We start from the raw sequence: 16,662 nt of genomic DNA on the forward strand, positions 1-16,662 counted from the left end.
TAACTAGTGTATAAATAATTTTATAATTACGTAGTAATAAACGCCAAGGTACCTCAAGGCGTTCTTGAAATATTTATTTACATTTTTAATTTTTAATGGAGATTTTCCATAAAAACCCATAAAATGATAGAAAAACCAGAATTTCACCAAAATGGCTTGAACGATGTTAATTAAAATATGATATGTTTCTCTGAACTCCAAAATGTCAGCTTATTCATTGACAACTTCTATTTTTAGACCTTCCTTTTCACTGGTAAACATTTGAGGGAAACTACATAGTTCTTAAACTTGATTATAAGTTACTATGTTTATGGATTACTTAAAGTCAACAACTTTCAAAACTAAGAAATAGTATTTAGTTTTCAGATTATTATTAGAAAATAATTCATTTTAATTTAATACCAGTATAAATGATTAACATTAGTGGTTTGATAGAAATATTCAGCTACATTGGAAGAAGTGGTTTCTGTCGATAAATCAAGAGCAAGAGCTCGTTTAATCTAGGGAAAACTCCACCGTAAATACTGTTTATCCCCGGCCATACATAACCCCTCCAATTCAATTGTTTTAGACTTTTAGACTGTTATTCACTTCGTTCTCCATCAAACGTTACATAGTAAGTTTTGTACCAAAGTTGGGATTAATTAAGCAGTAATATTCAACAATGTAAACCATTGTATCGTACTAATTATATTGTAAAAGATTTTAAAAGTTTGTATCTAAGAAATCTATGCAACCTTAATTTATTTATACCGTATTATTTGTACCCCAATAATAAGGACTTTGCTTGATCTAAACATCCATCAATTGCCATTGCTTACGTGCTTTTGTTTATTTGTTCTTAGATTATTCTGCTTGTAAAATTACAAGACCCATTGCATGTATGTATATGTTTATTGATCGAACTTGATTTTAGAGGAAAGTTAACGTGCTGGCGTAGTAAGTAGTTAAAAAATATAGCTATTATGATAAATAAAAATTAGCTACATTTTGCTTATTATCATAATAAGCAAAGGAAAGGTTACTGTTTTTTTTTTACTTTTAAGTAGTTAGTAGTTAATATGTTGCTAGTGTTTGTGTTTTTTATGTGTACAAATATGCATTTACTTATGTTCTATATGAGAGGACTAAGGTGTAAATCCATGTTTACCACTTACGTTTGTTACAGTGTTAAATTAACTGTTGAGTTTAGAGTGAGCGGTTTGCCTAAAGTCAAATTATTTTAAAATGTTTCCCATGGTCCGATCATGCTAGTTCGCGAACTCGTTCGAATAAATGTAGGTTTTCACGTTTATACAAAATGTCATCAAAATCGCATAATTTTTGTTCGAGTTATCATGTGAATTTGAACGGATGGTGTTTTTGGCCTCTGGAGACCTCAAAACGAAAAATGTAAATCGGTCCCGGGTCCAGGTCTTACATTGAGACCTACGGTAATAGCTTATTCCCTGTATAGGAAATTCACTAAAAGGGAAACAAATTGAAAGAAAAAAACTAGATGTCTTATTACACCACACCAAATGAATCTATCAAAGCGTATAATAGGAACAAGCTAAGAAGCACTAATGTACCTTTACCGTATATTACCGCCAATAAAAATAACATGACTGATAACGCGACATCAGATGACTGCCAAGGAATAACAACACCGCTTTATATAAAAAAATTGTCGTGTGATATTTCGGAACTATCTTTGGACCTCTTCGGGCCTTGGCAGCATACACTGAAACTTGCATCATATACAAATTTAACTACAGTGAAAATTACCTTGAAGAATTCCTTATTTGCATTTTAGTGCAATTGAAAAATGCATTGGACCTACATCGTATAACGAGATTACCTATTCTTTTTAAGTAACTGATCCTTTTAAATCGAATGGAGTAAAACTTTCTTGAAGACAATCCCTATTAAATCTTGCCTCTGCGATTTCAGTACATCTCAGACAAGCACTTAGTTGTGGTGAATATGAGAAAATAAAATTTAAATGGCTTGCTAGTTGAGCAATTTTTGATAGGGAGAGTTACAAGCATGAACAAAAACAGTAAATGGACATCAGGTATTGAAGTATAATGAAGTATTGTATTGATACAAGTTTTCTTAACTTGATATGTTATATTCTATTAGCGAATTAAATTTTTTAATTCAAATTTCAATTCAAAAATTATTTATTTATGTTTTGTTTGCTCCACTCAATTAGCTGACCTGATGCTGCATACCTGAACCCAGTAATATGTTTGACTTCTACCCTGGTAACAGATTTGTTTCAATACAAGAGTGCAATCTGTACAGTTTGTAAGCAGACTAGTCATTCTGTTCCTTTCTACTGTCTATTTGCTACGTCCGTAGTGTTAACAGCCGTCATGGTTGTTTTATTTACTTAGGTCTAGCCTACTGCTTCTTTGGCCGATATTGTATAAAATACCTTTTAAAGAAGAACAAAAAAACATGTCATTAAATCAGATTACAAAAGATACGTAAAATATTTTGAAAAAAATGTTTGTTGAACGTAATACGATCCACTTCGGGTATGTAATTTATTGTACTGTAAAACTAGTGAAATTGATATTACAATGAAGAGGGGAAATGGTCAAGAGTTGTGCAGTTCTCAAACAAGACTCAATTCCGTGGAGACATCCCTTGTAAATGGCTCCATAGAGCCCCAGGTCTAACATATACCACCCTTTAGTTAGTTATGCCATTGTTAGCTACAATTAGTGGCTAGGATTGTACATGCTTCTCTAATTGAATGAGGGTTAAATAAAGTTATTTGAGTAGGGAAACTGTATTACATACCACATGTATCCAACATTAAGTAATGGCAATTTAATGTGCTGAGGTTAAGATTGCTGTAAAACTATTTTTAGTTTCTTCATATAAATAATTACGGAGATAACCCTAAATGCAAGCTTTATTTATAGGTTTGAAACAATTCAAAGAATAACAAATTTATGGATTTCCGGTTAAAAATTGATATGTTTCAGGGACAAACTCTGACTTTATTCATCAACACATTTAAGTAATTAAGCAGCACTTTGTGGTTTATTTAGCAATTTAACCAAGCCTATTACAATATTCCCCTATCCCATTAACACGAACAATTTAGTTATCTATAGAATTATTTTCTAAAAGGACCTACATTTTTATTCCATCATTTACATGTTAGGACTCTGGGTTCTAGTCAGAAATCGTTTGATATATCGCTCCAGGATTGGCCTGGCCTAGAGATTCGTGGCACTATCACACAGCTAAAATCCGTTGGCGATTTGACAAACTTGTAGCCCAGGACGAAGGGCTGAGGCTCCCCACCCTACTAAAGAACCAGCTCGCTCAGCACACGAAGAAATAACCTAATCTAACACCAATCCAGCCGTCAATCGCTAATTATTTTGGACGCACTTCTCACACAAAGATCTGCCACAGAAATTTGTTCTTTTATAATCCTAAATATTCCCCTAAAAACCAAAACGATGTTTTAGTTCACAGTCAAATTAGGTGACTTTGAACACTTGAGTTTATTGAAGTTTATCAGTTGAATAAATTGGGATTAGAATGAATCTATTTTGATATAGCCATTGACAATAACTCAGAATAATAATAAAAAATATTTTAAGTCAAATATAGCACACTCAAAGATGCTGTCATAACCTTGGTTGTAGAGGACATACTACAGCTAAAACATGGTGTAGTACGTGAGAGTTACTCGTTGTAGCAGATAATAGAAATGTCGTAACCAGAAGTGACTTGTGACTTGTCAACATGCTCGAGTGACGATGCTGTCATAAGCTTGGTTGTAGAGGACATACTACAGCTAAAACATGGTGTAGTACGTGAGAGTTACTCGTTGTAGCAGATAATAGAAATTTCGTAACCAGAAGTGACCTGTGACTTGTCAACATGCTCGAGGTACGATGCTGTCATAAGCTTGGTTGTAGAGGACATACAAGTACTACAGCTACGACATGGTGTAGTACGTGAGAGTTACACGTTGTAGCAGATAATAGAAAGGTCGTAACCAGAAGTGAACTGTGACTTGTCAACATGCTCGAGTGACGATGCTGCCATAAGCTTGGTTGTAGAGGACATACAAGTACTTGTTTTGTAATATGATTTCTATTGTACTGTCAAATATTTCTTCAGCTGTTTTATTTAAGACTGTTTTGTTTATGCATATAATGTTTACAGTTTTGTGCAATTCTCTCATGTAAAATGTAGCTGATTATTAAGTTGAATAAAACCATATCAATTTGGTTTCTAAACATTTCTTTTCATAACAATTTATTCAACTTAATCTTTTAACTATATTATTACAAGTTTTTCTATTCAAGTTTATTCCGAGAAATCTAAATGGATAAATTCTTCAAGCCGGAGTGCCTATCTTTGGACCCTAATGATTCCCATTCTGATCGACAGTGGAAACATTGGAAAACCACTTTCAAGAATTTCATGGAAGAAATATGTGCTGCAGAAGATGATCTACTAAAACTTCTAACTAATTTTGTGGACTACAACATATATGAAATAATCTCAGAGGCTGATTCTTATACTGAAGCTATATCTATTCTTGACAAACTTTTTATAAAGCCTACTAATGAGGTATATTCACGTCATCAATTGGCAACTAGAAGACAGGAACCTGGAGAAAGTATTGATCAGTATCTTCGAAAACTCAAAGAACTTAGTAAAGCATGCAACTTTAAATCTGTCACTGCTAATGAAAATCGCAACGAGTACATAAGAGACGCTTTCATTCGAGGATTAATATCACAGTCCATTCGACAAAGACTTCTTGAAAATCTAACTTTGACTCTTGAAGAAGCTTATAATCAAACCATTACCTTGGAATCAGCTGAAAATCAGGCGGTTTCATATATTTCAAGCCCTTGTAACTCTATATCTCAGTCAACTCCTAAAAATGTTGATGTTACTGATACAAATGTTTCTCAGGCAGCTTCTGATTCGTCTTCACACCAATTATCCTCGATAAGAAGAGAAAAATGTTTCTTTTGTGGACGGTCACGACACTCTCGAGCCAACTGTCCTGCCAAAGACTCAGTTTGTAATGTTTGTGACAAGAAAGGCCATTGGGCAACAGTTTGCAATTCTCGCAACCAAAGTAGGACATTTAAGGGTAAAACAACTCAAAGTGAAAAGACAGAAATAAACTCAATGTCTTCCTCTCTTGTTGCTGCCTCACAAAAATGTCTTTCAAAAGCTACAGTGTCACTGATGTTAAATGGCAAACCAGTAGATGCACTCATTGATACTGGGAGTTCCGACAGTTTTATATCCGAAGCTACTGTGAAAAGATTCAATATTTCTAAATACCCAACAAAGCATGAAATATCGATGGCATCAACAAGCCATGTTTCATCAACTCTTGGCCACTGTATTGTTCACATGGTGTACGATGGCCACGAATACCCACAGACAAAGCTGCTCGTCTTAACTGATTTATGTGCCGATGTTGTAATTGGACATGACATCCTTCGGCAACATTCTGCTGTGGAGCTGAATTTCGGGGGTAAACGCCCACCCTTCAACGTTTGCAATCTACTTAGGGCTAAAGTATCACCACCACCACTGTTTGATAATCTAACTAATGACGTCAAGCCTGTAGCCATCAAGTCCCGCCGCTACTCTGAAGATGATAGTAAGTTCATAAAAAGTGAAGTAAGTAGGCTTATATCAGAAGGAATAATTGAACCGAGTAAATCACCTTGGAGAGCCCAAGTGATTGTGGTCAACAATGGGCACAAGAGACGTCTGTGTATTGACTACTCTAAAACCATCAACAAATTCACACAGCTTGATGCCTACCCTCTACCTCACATTGAATCATTTGTCTCTAAGCTTGCTCAATATAAAGTGTTCAGTACAATCGATCTGAAGGAGGCATATCACCAAATACCTATTCGGAATGAAGATAAACCATTCACTGCCTTTGAAGCTAATGGGAGACTTTACCAATACACTCGAATTCCTTTCGGCGTAGCTAATGGTGTGGCGTGTTTTCAAAGAACTATTGACCAGATTATAGAAACTGAAAATCTACTAGACACGTTTGCTTATCTGGACGATGTAACTATTTGTGGTCGTAGCCAAGCAGAACACGATCAAAACCTACAGAGATTCATGGAAGCAACTAAAAAGTATAATCTTACCCTGAACAAAGAAAAATCTAAGTTTTCGTTGACCAGCATTCCAGTTCTGGGTTACATTGTAGAAAACATGTCCATGCGTCCTGATCCTGACCGCTTGCAATCACTCTTGAATTTCCCTGTTCCAACTGATAATGCAAGCCTTAAAAGAGCTCTTGGCATGTTGTCCTATTACGCAAAGTGGATTCCTAAATTCTCTGAGAAGGCCTTACTACAGTCAAATCATTCCCAGTAGGCAGTAAAGAAATATTGGCTTTTAAGACATTGAAAGAAGAAATAGCGAACTCCAGTATGTCTGCAGTTGAAGAGAATATTCCATTTACTGTAGAAACAGATGCATCTGAATCAGCTTTAGCGGCTACTCTTTCACAAGCTGGAAGGCCAATATGTTTCTTTTCAAGAACCCTAACTAAGAGTGAACAACATCTACCTGCTGTGGAAAAAGAGGCCCTCGCAATATTCGATTCAATACAGAAATGGAGGCATTTCCTGATTGGAAGACGGTTTAAATTAATTACAGACCAAAAATCTGTGTCCTATATGTTCAATCAGAAACACGCGGGAAAGGTTAAGAACAAGATTTTAAAGTGGCGATTGGAACTAGCACCTTTCTCTTACGACATAGTGTACCGTTCTGGCAAGGAAAATGTAGTAGCAGATGCATTTTCACGAGTTTCATCTTCCATCTCTTGTAGAGATTTCGAAAAACTCCGTAGAATTCATTGTGACATTGGACATCCAGGAATAGTACGGATGGTTCATTTCATAAAAAGTAAAAATCTCCCTTACTCTATCGAAGATGTCAGGCGAATGACCGCTTTATGCTCTGTTTGTGCGGAAGTGAAACCTCGGTTCTACCAAAAAACCCCATCAACACTCATCCATGCAATGGCTCCTTTCGAGAGACTTAACATTGATTTTAAGGGGCCAATACCATCAAGGAACAACACAAGGAATAAATATATACTGACGGTTGTTGATGAGTATTCAAGATATCCGTTTGCTATTCCTTGCTCGGACACATCAGCATCTTCTGTCATCAAAGCACTTACATCAATCTTCACCATCTTTGGTATGCCTGCTTTTGTCCACTCCGACCAAGGTTCTGCTTTCATGTCAAAAGAACTGAGTGATTTCTTACACTCTAAAGGAATCGCCACTAGCCGATCTTCACCTTATAACCCTCGAGGTAATTCTCAAGCTGAGCGATATAATGGAACGATTTGGAAGACTGTATCTCTTGTTCTGAGAAACAAGGGACTGAAGACAGAACAGTGGGAGTATGTTTTGCCAGAAGCTTTGCATTGTATACGCTCGTTACTATGTACAGCTACGAATGAGACCCCACATGAACGTCTTTTCAAACACCAGAGACGATCATTTTATGGCACCTCTCAACCTCAATGGCTCATGAATCCAGGACCAGTATTAGTGAGAAGGCATGGAAGAAATAACAAATATGAACCTTTAGTGGAACAAGCTAGGCTGATAGAGGCTAATCCAGACTATGCTCGCATCAAGTATAGAGATGGTAGAGAGGCTCTGGTATCGGTGCGACATCTCGCTGTTCCCCCTGAAGCTATCCAACAAGAGGATGAGCCAGTGACTTCAGAAAATCCCAGTCAAGAACTAGATCCTGTTCTTCAAGACCTGAGACGTGAATCAAACCTGCTTCATCAACCTGAAATTGGGAACTCTATTCAATCTGAAAACGAAACATCCCCTCTGCATGAGACCGTGACCCCTACTTCTGTGAGGTATTACGAAGAAACAAACCTGCGTCGTTCCACCAGAGTCCGAAGACCTCCCACCTATCTAAGGGATTACATTTAAAAAAAAGATGGGGTGAATGGGAGCCTACCAGTAGACCGACAAGATACTTGGTCGTCTGGCCACTAGACCGTCTTTTTTAATTATATAGATAAATACTGAAAACCAGTACGTCGACAAGTTATTTCATCGTCATTCCAGTTGACCGGCCTGTAAAACTAAATTATTATATACGAGAAACCAACTTGTCGTCAATCGACCCGACCGACTTACCACTTGCTCGTCTTTTAGGTGGGGATTGGGGGCAGAGTGGGAGGAGCTAACCGGGGATTACCCAGGAGTTTGAGGCGCTTCTCATGGTTGAACCACCTCGCTCGAGGCTAGAAGCCAGTATTGCCAACTGAAAGTACTATAGCTCCGTCGAACACTACACACGCGGCGTGTTTATTGTACAGTCTGGCGTTAAGTTGACGTTGGCGCGCAATTCTAATAGATAGTTTCGTCGTTTCTATAGCAACCGTGCCGTGACCTTGTCCTTGGTCTCGCGCATTCCTCTGCCTTTGTATTATTTAATCTGCATCGAAAGATAAGACTCGCTTATATGCATTGACTATTGAGTCAAATAACAATTTCATTCGGGGTTTTTGATCGTTTGTTTGGATAAAACTACGTACCGTATATTGTTGAATCATATGTTGAATTATACCTGTGTATAATTATGGGTATCATGGAGGTCAATTTACCTCGTGTATATCAACAAAGTTTAATATCTTAAATTAATCCGAACGATTCATAGTAGCCAACAGGCACAAAGTAGTGTATTATGCAAGATGTAAATTTCAAACATGTGTAAGAGTAAAGTAAGAAATATTCGCAAGTTCCCAAGTAGCATAACAATGTTTTTTCAATGTTGTTGTCAACATTTAATCAACATTAATTTAATATTGCCCCAATATTGATCAACGTGGTAACAATATTGTTACAACGTTTTCGTGAAACAAAATACATTGTCTTGACAATGTTGTCTTAATATTTTTCAACGTTGTTTCAATGTTGTTTTCAACATTGAAACAACATTCATTCAATATTGCCCAAATATTGATCAACGTGGTAACAATATTGTTATAACGTTTTCGTGAAACAAAATACATTGTCTTGACAATGTTGTCTTAATAGTTTTCAACGTTGTTTCAATGTTGTTTTCAACATTTAAACAACATTCATTCAATATTGCCCAAATATTGATCTATGTGGTAACAATATTGTTACAACGTTTTCGTGAAACAAAATACATTGTCTTGACAATGTTGTCTTAGTATTTTTCAACGTTGTTTCAATGTTATATGGAAATATTAAGCCAATATTAAGACAATTTTGAAAAAATGTAGAAATAATCAATTAAAAATATTATGTTAACATTAACAGTATTTTGATTATTGTTTTACAACATTGTTTAAGTATTTTTGTATCAGCTGTATTATCCTGTCAATATTAAGCTAATATTTTAAAAAATTTACAAAATAATTGTTAAACAATCTAAGTATTCAAAATACTTCGGCCTGCATAAATGCATAGCAAAAATGTCAAAACAAAAAAACTCATTTTAGGTAATACTCTATTGACTGACAAAACAATTATTAATATATTATTTTATTCTTGAATAACAGTAGGCTATGCTATTTCATAAAATCCGCAAAAAGTGTTTCTGTGGAATATTGTTGACATAAGTTATGTATATTTATTTGAAGAAAAAGGTAAAAAATAACGTCACAATTTAAAAATATATTGTTTATTCTTTCACAAAGCCCAAAATATACATTTTTTATAGAAGGTCAAATCACAAAGACCAAAAAACCAAGCGAAAAAAATATTCTTATAATATATCAAATCTATAAACAAAAGTAAATCACTTTCAAGATTTAAAAATTAATAACTGTAGGCTCAATGTATAGGCCTAGTGATTGTTGAAAAGTGTTTATATCTTCGCTGACATCTCCATAGGCCCGATTCTCTTCGACTGTAGCGGCATCCTTCCCTTTCCTAAAAAAAAAAAATGTTTGTGTCAAGTTTATTTTGCATGGGAATTGGGAGTATCTGAAGGTATAGAACAACAACAGCTGCTATTTCATGTTGTTGAGGGTTGGATAGAGCTTATGAAGTACATCAGGCATGTTTGATCTATGTTCCACGCTCTCACGGCCGCACAATTTTTATTTCAGCTAGGCTAATACTGCGGTTTCATTGTGGACGAAATGAGAGTAAAAAAAATGAAAAAAATATAAAACCTAACCGTCATAAACTAACATAGGCCTAACTAACCAAACTTGCTAATAATATAAAAAGAGATATAAGATAAAAATCTAATGAAGGTTTACTACCTACTCGAAAAAAATTGTTCTGTTCATAAAATAAAATTATAAATGCCTCAATTTCTGACAAAAAATGAAGTTGGCTAATCACATTCTAAGCAAAATCTTTAACAAAAAGTTAGCTTCACCGGAGGGATTCAAACTGGATAACTCTTAGAAATCGTTTGACTACTCTATCCACTACACAACATCGATAGTTGAACTACGTATCGTTGCGCTAATGGTGTTATCTCAAGAGAAGAGAGTGACGTCAGACCATGACAGCCAATAGAGTGTTCTCATTTCGTCCGTATTGAAAACCGCAGCTGAAATAAAAATTGTGCCTCATGGCCCACTTTAAAATAACTATTTTAAGGTTAAACGTAGCCTTGGAGATTGTTAATGGTTTGCAAGGTCTGTAATTTAAATACTCCCTTTTCCACTATTTTCTCCATTGTCAAAAAATTTTGCATATTACCATTGACTAAATTGTTGAATAGGGCCTACTTGTATTAACAGCCAAATATAATACAAGACCTATATTAACCTATATTATGTATGAAAGGCATGTATTTAAAAATTTAGTTAGGCAGAGATAGAGTCAGAAGAGAGTATAAAGGCTTATTTATTTACTCTTATACAAGCTTCAAAACATCTAGAAATATTTTAATATTGCTATTTATTGCCTTATTTTTAGTTAATGAAAACAAAAACTCAACATAAACTATGCGGTAGGCTGTTGTAAAATTAGTCATTCGAGGAACGATTTCCTAAACATACAACAAAACCAAAAGCTATTTTTTGCCATTATATCAAACCGTATATAGGCCTACCAATATATTTTTTAAACCGGTAGTCAATATATTTTTTGGCTACTGTAATTCAAACATTAGGTGTCAGAATCTAACTTAATTTTTTTTTTTTAAGTGAAATGATCAAATTTGTTTAATCTTTTTAAGAGGGTGAGCAAATTTTCGTACAAAAACCGCCATTAACTATCGGTTCAATAACGAAATACTAAGTATTTATATTATTTCGGACCAAATAGGTTCAATTCAATCGATTAATGGTTGAATGAATACATATAATAAACACTGTTACCGTACTGCGACGGTACAAAGTGCTGCCATCGGTGTTCGAGGTGAAGTGGATAGTGTTCGGCTCATAATCAAATATACTTATCAGATCGAATCCCACCGGTGACACTAACATTTTGTCAAAGATTTTGCTTAGAATGAGATTACTTCTTAGATGTACATCTTTTTTTAGAATCTGAGGCATTTAAGTTATAATTTTATTTTATGAACAGAACAATTTTTTCGATAGTAAACCTTCAATTGATTTTTTCATTAACAGCATGTTTGGTTAGTTAGGGCAGGTTATGACAGTTTGCGAAATCACACGGCGTTTTTTTTGTACAAGAAAAGTGCTCACCTTTTATGATAGCCTACCTAGTTTTTACCATCTGGTTAGCCGACTTTACTAATCGATCTTGGCTGAGATTACCTACAACGTAGCCTCATCAGACACAACACTCCCTATGATTATAAATACATGTTTTTTGATTTGATTAATCTAGTCAAACGATAGGCCTAGCCATACAATATGATATAAAGCAATTATTAATATTTAGACAATTACATTCTATTGATACTGTCATGAAAGCTTGAAAAGCAAAAGTCAGTCTTACAACAGTAAAATATGATACATTAAAGCAAAATAAGTTAATAAGTTCATTGTACTAAAAACCAAATAAGAGTACTGATAGCTATATTTTAGAAAAACATCATGCAAGATTAATAGAGCTAAAGTCCGCTTTGAAAAATCTTTAAGTCTGTAAAAGGGCCTTACAATACAATCAACCATGCATACATCACATTCTTAAAACTATCTAGGCTAACATGCTGAGCTGACAGAGGAAATCAATTGAAAAGGTCAATTACCTGTAGTTTCAAAGGATGTTAGAAACTTGGTCAGTCTTGTGTAGAGTCTACTGATTTTATTTTGACCTCGTGCCCCGTGGTTTTATACGTGCCTGCGTGCCTGTGAAGAATGACAGTGTTTAAGTTAAGGGATTTTTGTATTTATGTAGCTTAAGACACCTGCAAAAATGTACAGGTTGATTACTGTTTGAATTAAGCTTCAATTACTGCGCCATATTCATAAGCAGTGGACTAAGTTAAAACAAACAAATAAGTATAACCTATATAAAGTACAGCAAACCTTGATCGGAACAGAACAAGTTAGGCCTACCAACAAATTAATGTAGGTAGGTAAGTTAGTTAGGAGTACTTTCCTGTTAGAGAGAACATTCATTATTATTGATGATTTTTCGATCTTAGTTTTGACTAACGAAAACAAAAACTCAACATAAACAATGCGGTAGGCTATTATAATATAATATTAAAGAGTAATTTAATGGTACCTATTAACTAAAATAACACAACCCAACTACACTAATGTAAAGTGATGATGTTAACGACTGATATTTTAGTTTAAAATATCTTTTTAGTCTAACTTATAACTATTAGGCTACTGTAGTTGTAATGGTAAGTTAGTGGTTGAAATTAACGTAGTAACTTAACTTAAGGTAGAGCCTATCGTAAAATCAATTTAGGCCCTAGCATAAAAGTTATTTTAGGTTTTAAATAACATATTGTTATTCTGCCTCGTGCCTGTGAAGAATGTGTGTTTAAGGCTACTGTAAGTAGTTGTAATGGTAGGTTAAGCTAACTTAACTTTAGAGGTCGAAATTAGTGAAATTACTTAGTGTAGTAAAATCGATCAATGCAGGCCCTAGCATTAAAATTATTCATGGGATTAACCCTCCGAGTGTCCCTTGTTTTGGCCTTAATGTCTGCCTATTTTTTGCTTATTTGCAAGGTTTTATTAAAACGGATCTGAGAAGCTTGAAAACAATGTTAATTATACTGTTCTATATACCATTTTGTTTGGAAAATCATGGGCTTCAATATTTTACATAGAAGATAAGGAACATTTGTTTCAAAAAAATTTTGAGGTAAAAAAAAAATATTTTGGGAAATTTACAAAAAAAAAATCAGTTCGCACTCTACATAGCGTTTAGCTAAGAATGTAGTATAGCCTAACCATAGCTAGGAATCTGGCTGATAATTTACATCAATATCACGGTACCTAACTTACTTCTTCAGGATCATCAACCAGCCCTTCAAAATCACTTAAATCTTCTTATAATGCACCACGTACATCACTACTTTTGATTTTTAACACTAAAACAATGATAAACGTTATAAAACAATCCGATTTTGTCAGTCATAGAGCCTTCGCCGTACGTAAACAGTGTTTGTGAGTCGCTGCAGCGACACAAAACACTACACAAAGTGTGTTATGTGTCGCCCCAGCGACAAATAACACTCGGAGGGTTTAATAACTTATTAAGTTATTCCGCTTATAAAAAGGCCAACGGTAACTTAACGTAAGTTAGGCCTAGGCCTACTTTAAATTTACAAATTATTGACCAATTCATAGGATAATTAAATTGTACTTAGCCTTCTTTGAAGTTGCAGCTAAATTGGCTTCGGTATGTTCAGTTTAGGTAAAATATAATATTGACATCCTAGGCTATTTCAAAGGTTAAACTGCAATGGCAAAACAGGAAAACGCATTTTCGTCTAAATTAACTTAAGGTTAGGTAAAAAAGATGAGATGATTAACTTAATAAGTTAACTTATAACTTCAATTTTCTGGGCAAATGCATTCACAATGATCTCAATGATTAGGCTAGGTTTTACTTTTTCTTTCAGCATTCAAATGAGTTTTTTTTTTTGTTTGCTTATAAATATTAGCCTTAAAGGCCTAACTTATTTAGCCTACATAGCCTTGCATACGATTACACTTAACATGTTTTATTTGTGTGTTAACAATCAATCTTAGCAGTTGGTACTGCATTTATAGGTTAAAAGATTTTAATAAATTAGGCTTGGCTCTATTAAGTTACGACTAGAGTGCAAGCCTAGCCTACTTTGATATGTAACTATGAATGCAAAACTTAACTTGATAACAAGATGCACTTACCTTAAAGCTGGTATCTCAAGTTGACCACCATTAAAAAACTGTATTCAGCCGTAAATAATTGTATTATTATACATCAGAATCTCAAAGCAAAGGGAAAAATACAATCATTGCAACATGGTGTGAAGTAAGTGAAATAAAAATTACGAAATTGAGACTAGGACTAGAGATGATTGATTGAAATGAAAGATGCTCTGGAGCTGCCGAGTGCCGAGCCGATGATGGAAGATGGATGCCACCATGACCATGCTATTATAGTGCTGCTAGTGCTAGATGCTAGCTGCTAGCTAATAGATAGATAGATCCATCCGCGCGCGTTTTAATGGCGCGCACAAGAAAATAGTTCTAATTTAAATTGAAGATATTTTTGTTTCTACCCGTTTGGGTAGAATTTTCTTTTAGTATTTTGTTTTTAGCATCAACCTTATTCCCTTTATTACTTAATAAAAGCCTATTTTATATTTATTTTGATTTTCAGGATGAGCTGAGTCCATAAACAGTTTTTAATCTTATTAATGTTGTTTTAATGTTGAAATAAAAATTATTTCAACATTACTCAATATTGACAACAATGTTTTCAATAAACGTTGATCAATGTTGGGAAAATAATGTGTTAATGTTGAAATAATGTTTTTTCAACATTAATCAATATTATCAAACAATATTTTCATAACACGTTGATCAGTGTTGGGAAAATCTTGCTTCAACATTAAAACAATATTCTCAGAACAATATTGTTGACAATGTTAAGCAACATTATTTCAACATTTTAACAATATTGTGTTGCTACTTGGGTTTACTGCAACAGTAGTTCGTTAGGATTGTCTATTTAAGAAAGTTATTATTCCGTGTATAAGCCGTTCATCAAGCGTCATGATAAAGAAAATCTTTTATAGAAGTAAAAGTGTAAATATCTATAAATAAAATTAGAGTTTTCTCTGTGCATTGTTCAGGATTATGTATTTTTCGGTTATGTTTGAGTTTATACTTTAAAAAGCTTTTAATGTGTTATCTCACTTTCTGTCCGTCTGTTTGTCATGGCCCAGAAGGCATTTTACGTAGTCTTTGCATGTAAAAATGAACAAGAGTTCTTCTCCTGAAATACGAATACGAAATACGATAGGGATTTAAATAGTTTTTTTGTGTTCACTGAATTGGCAAGAGTGTATGCCATTAAAACATGCATCACTACTTTTGAAATAACCTGACTGATGACGTTCAAAACCCAATTTTGTGGATTTTTGTCAAGTTTTCTCCCTTCTCCCCATGTCTACCACATACGTCTTTATCAAATACTAATCATCTGTTTGGAGAATACGACATCTATGAAATAACGAACATCTGTTTGGATGGATTATTTTTTTCTAGCTGTCACTGATATGTGTGATATGTAGATATCCAATGTGATATGTGGATATCACATTGGTGGATATCCACCAAGATCCATTGGTGGATCTTGCCTCAGATGCCTCTCTCTTTCCTCGATGGTGTATCTTGCCTCAGTTTACCTCCTCTTTCCTCATTGTTGTATCTTAGCCTCTCTCTTTCCTCGTTGGTGTATCTTGCCTCGGATAGTTCCAGACACCGGGCGCTTGGAGCGCTGAAATAGTTTCTTTCCGTAGTAAGTCAACGTCGTGTCGGCCGTTACGGCAGTGTGTGAGAGGCTGCTAAAGTGACAGCATGTCGCTCCCATCGATATGTAACACAATGGATCGCGCTACGTGAGCCAAAACGCGGACGCCCAGACACCATAGTCCGGTCAACCACTGGGGTTGCCGACGTATATCTGTACGTCGTCAGCACGGGTGTGTGGTTTGAACTGGTGTTTTTTTTTGCAATGGTGCTGTTTAGTTTATATTTTTATAATGAATTGAGTATATACGTGGGACATGCCATGCAAGTGTGTTCTACTTCTACGATCTGTATTTGTCAGAACAGCTAAAACTATAACGAAGTTAGTTTGTTTTTAGTGAATTTACCATATAGGGAATATGCTATTACCGTAGTACTCATGGTAAGACCTAGACCCGGGACAGATTTAATTTTTTGTTTTGAGGTCCCTAGAGGCCAAAAACACCATCCGTTCAAATGCATATGTATATATATGTGTGTGTCCGTTAGCGCGATAACTCGAGCAAAAATGATCCGATTTTGATGAAATTTTGTACAATCGTGTAAACCTACGTTTATTCGTACGAGTTCGCGATCCAGCATAATCTGACCATGGGAACGGGGGTTTATGGGAAAAAAATGGGGTTTTCCATTTTTTGACCCTAAAAACAAAAAATTTTGCAATTTCTTTTTAAACCGTTTTGAAGAGCTTAAAAAATTAATAA

The 16,662-nt window shown here is 34.8% G+C and overlaps 2 protein-coding genes and 1 long non-coding RNA gene across 3 annotated transcripts; 2 read left to right on the forward strand and 1 right to left on the reverse strand.

The window, feature by feature from the left end:
- The first annotated feature begins 4,344 nt into the window (after positions 1–4,344).
- LOC129000393 (uncharacterized protein K02A2.6-like) lies at positions 4,345–6,393 on the forward strand. Its single transcript, XM_054427358.1, has one exon. The coding sequence runs from the start codon at positions 4,345–4,347 to the stop codon at positions 6,391–6,393; it is 2,049 nt and encodes a 682-aa protein (XP_054283333.1).
- Positions 6,394–6,449: 56 nt separating this feature from the next.
- Positions 6,450–7,991, forward strand: LOC129000394 (uncharacterized). Its single transcript, XM_054427359.1, has one exon. The coding sequence runs from the start codon at positions 6,450–6,452 to the stop codon at positions 7,989–7,991; it is 1,542 nt and encodes a 513-aa protein (XP_054283334.1).
- Positions 7,992–9,739: 1,748 nt separating this feature from the next.
- On the reverse strand, positions 9,740–14,555 carry LOC129001307 (uncharacterized). Its single transcript, XR_008491411.1, has 3 exons — positions 14,330–14,555; positions 12,220–12,319; positions 9,740–9,968 (listed from the first exon to the last, which is right to left on the reverse strand). It is a non-coding gene; the product is annotated as an uncharacterized LOC129001307 (long non-coding RNA).
- Positions 14,556–16,662: the final 2,107 nt, after the last annotated feature.

Source organism: Macrosteles quadrilineatus, unplaced genomic scaffold, assembly GCF_028750875.1.
Source record: "Macrosteles quadrilineatus isolate MER2022 unplaced genomic scaffold, UCM_ALF_1.0 Scaffold_8__2_contigs__length_117827958, whole genome shotgun sequence".
NCBI lineage: Eukaryota > Metazoa > Arthropoda > Insecta > Hemiptera > Cicadellidae > Macrosteles > Macrosteles quadrilineatus.

Excerpts from the sequence above, each read along its gene's own strand:
- LOC129000393 (XM_054427358.1), top strand. The coding sequence starts at position 4,345 with ATGGATAAATTCTTCAAGCCGGAGTGCCTATCTTTGGACCCTAATGAT.
- LOC129000394 (XM_054427359.1), top strand. The coding sequence starts at position 6,450 with ATGTCTGCAGTTGAAGAGAATATTCCATTTACTGTAGAAACAGATGCA.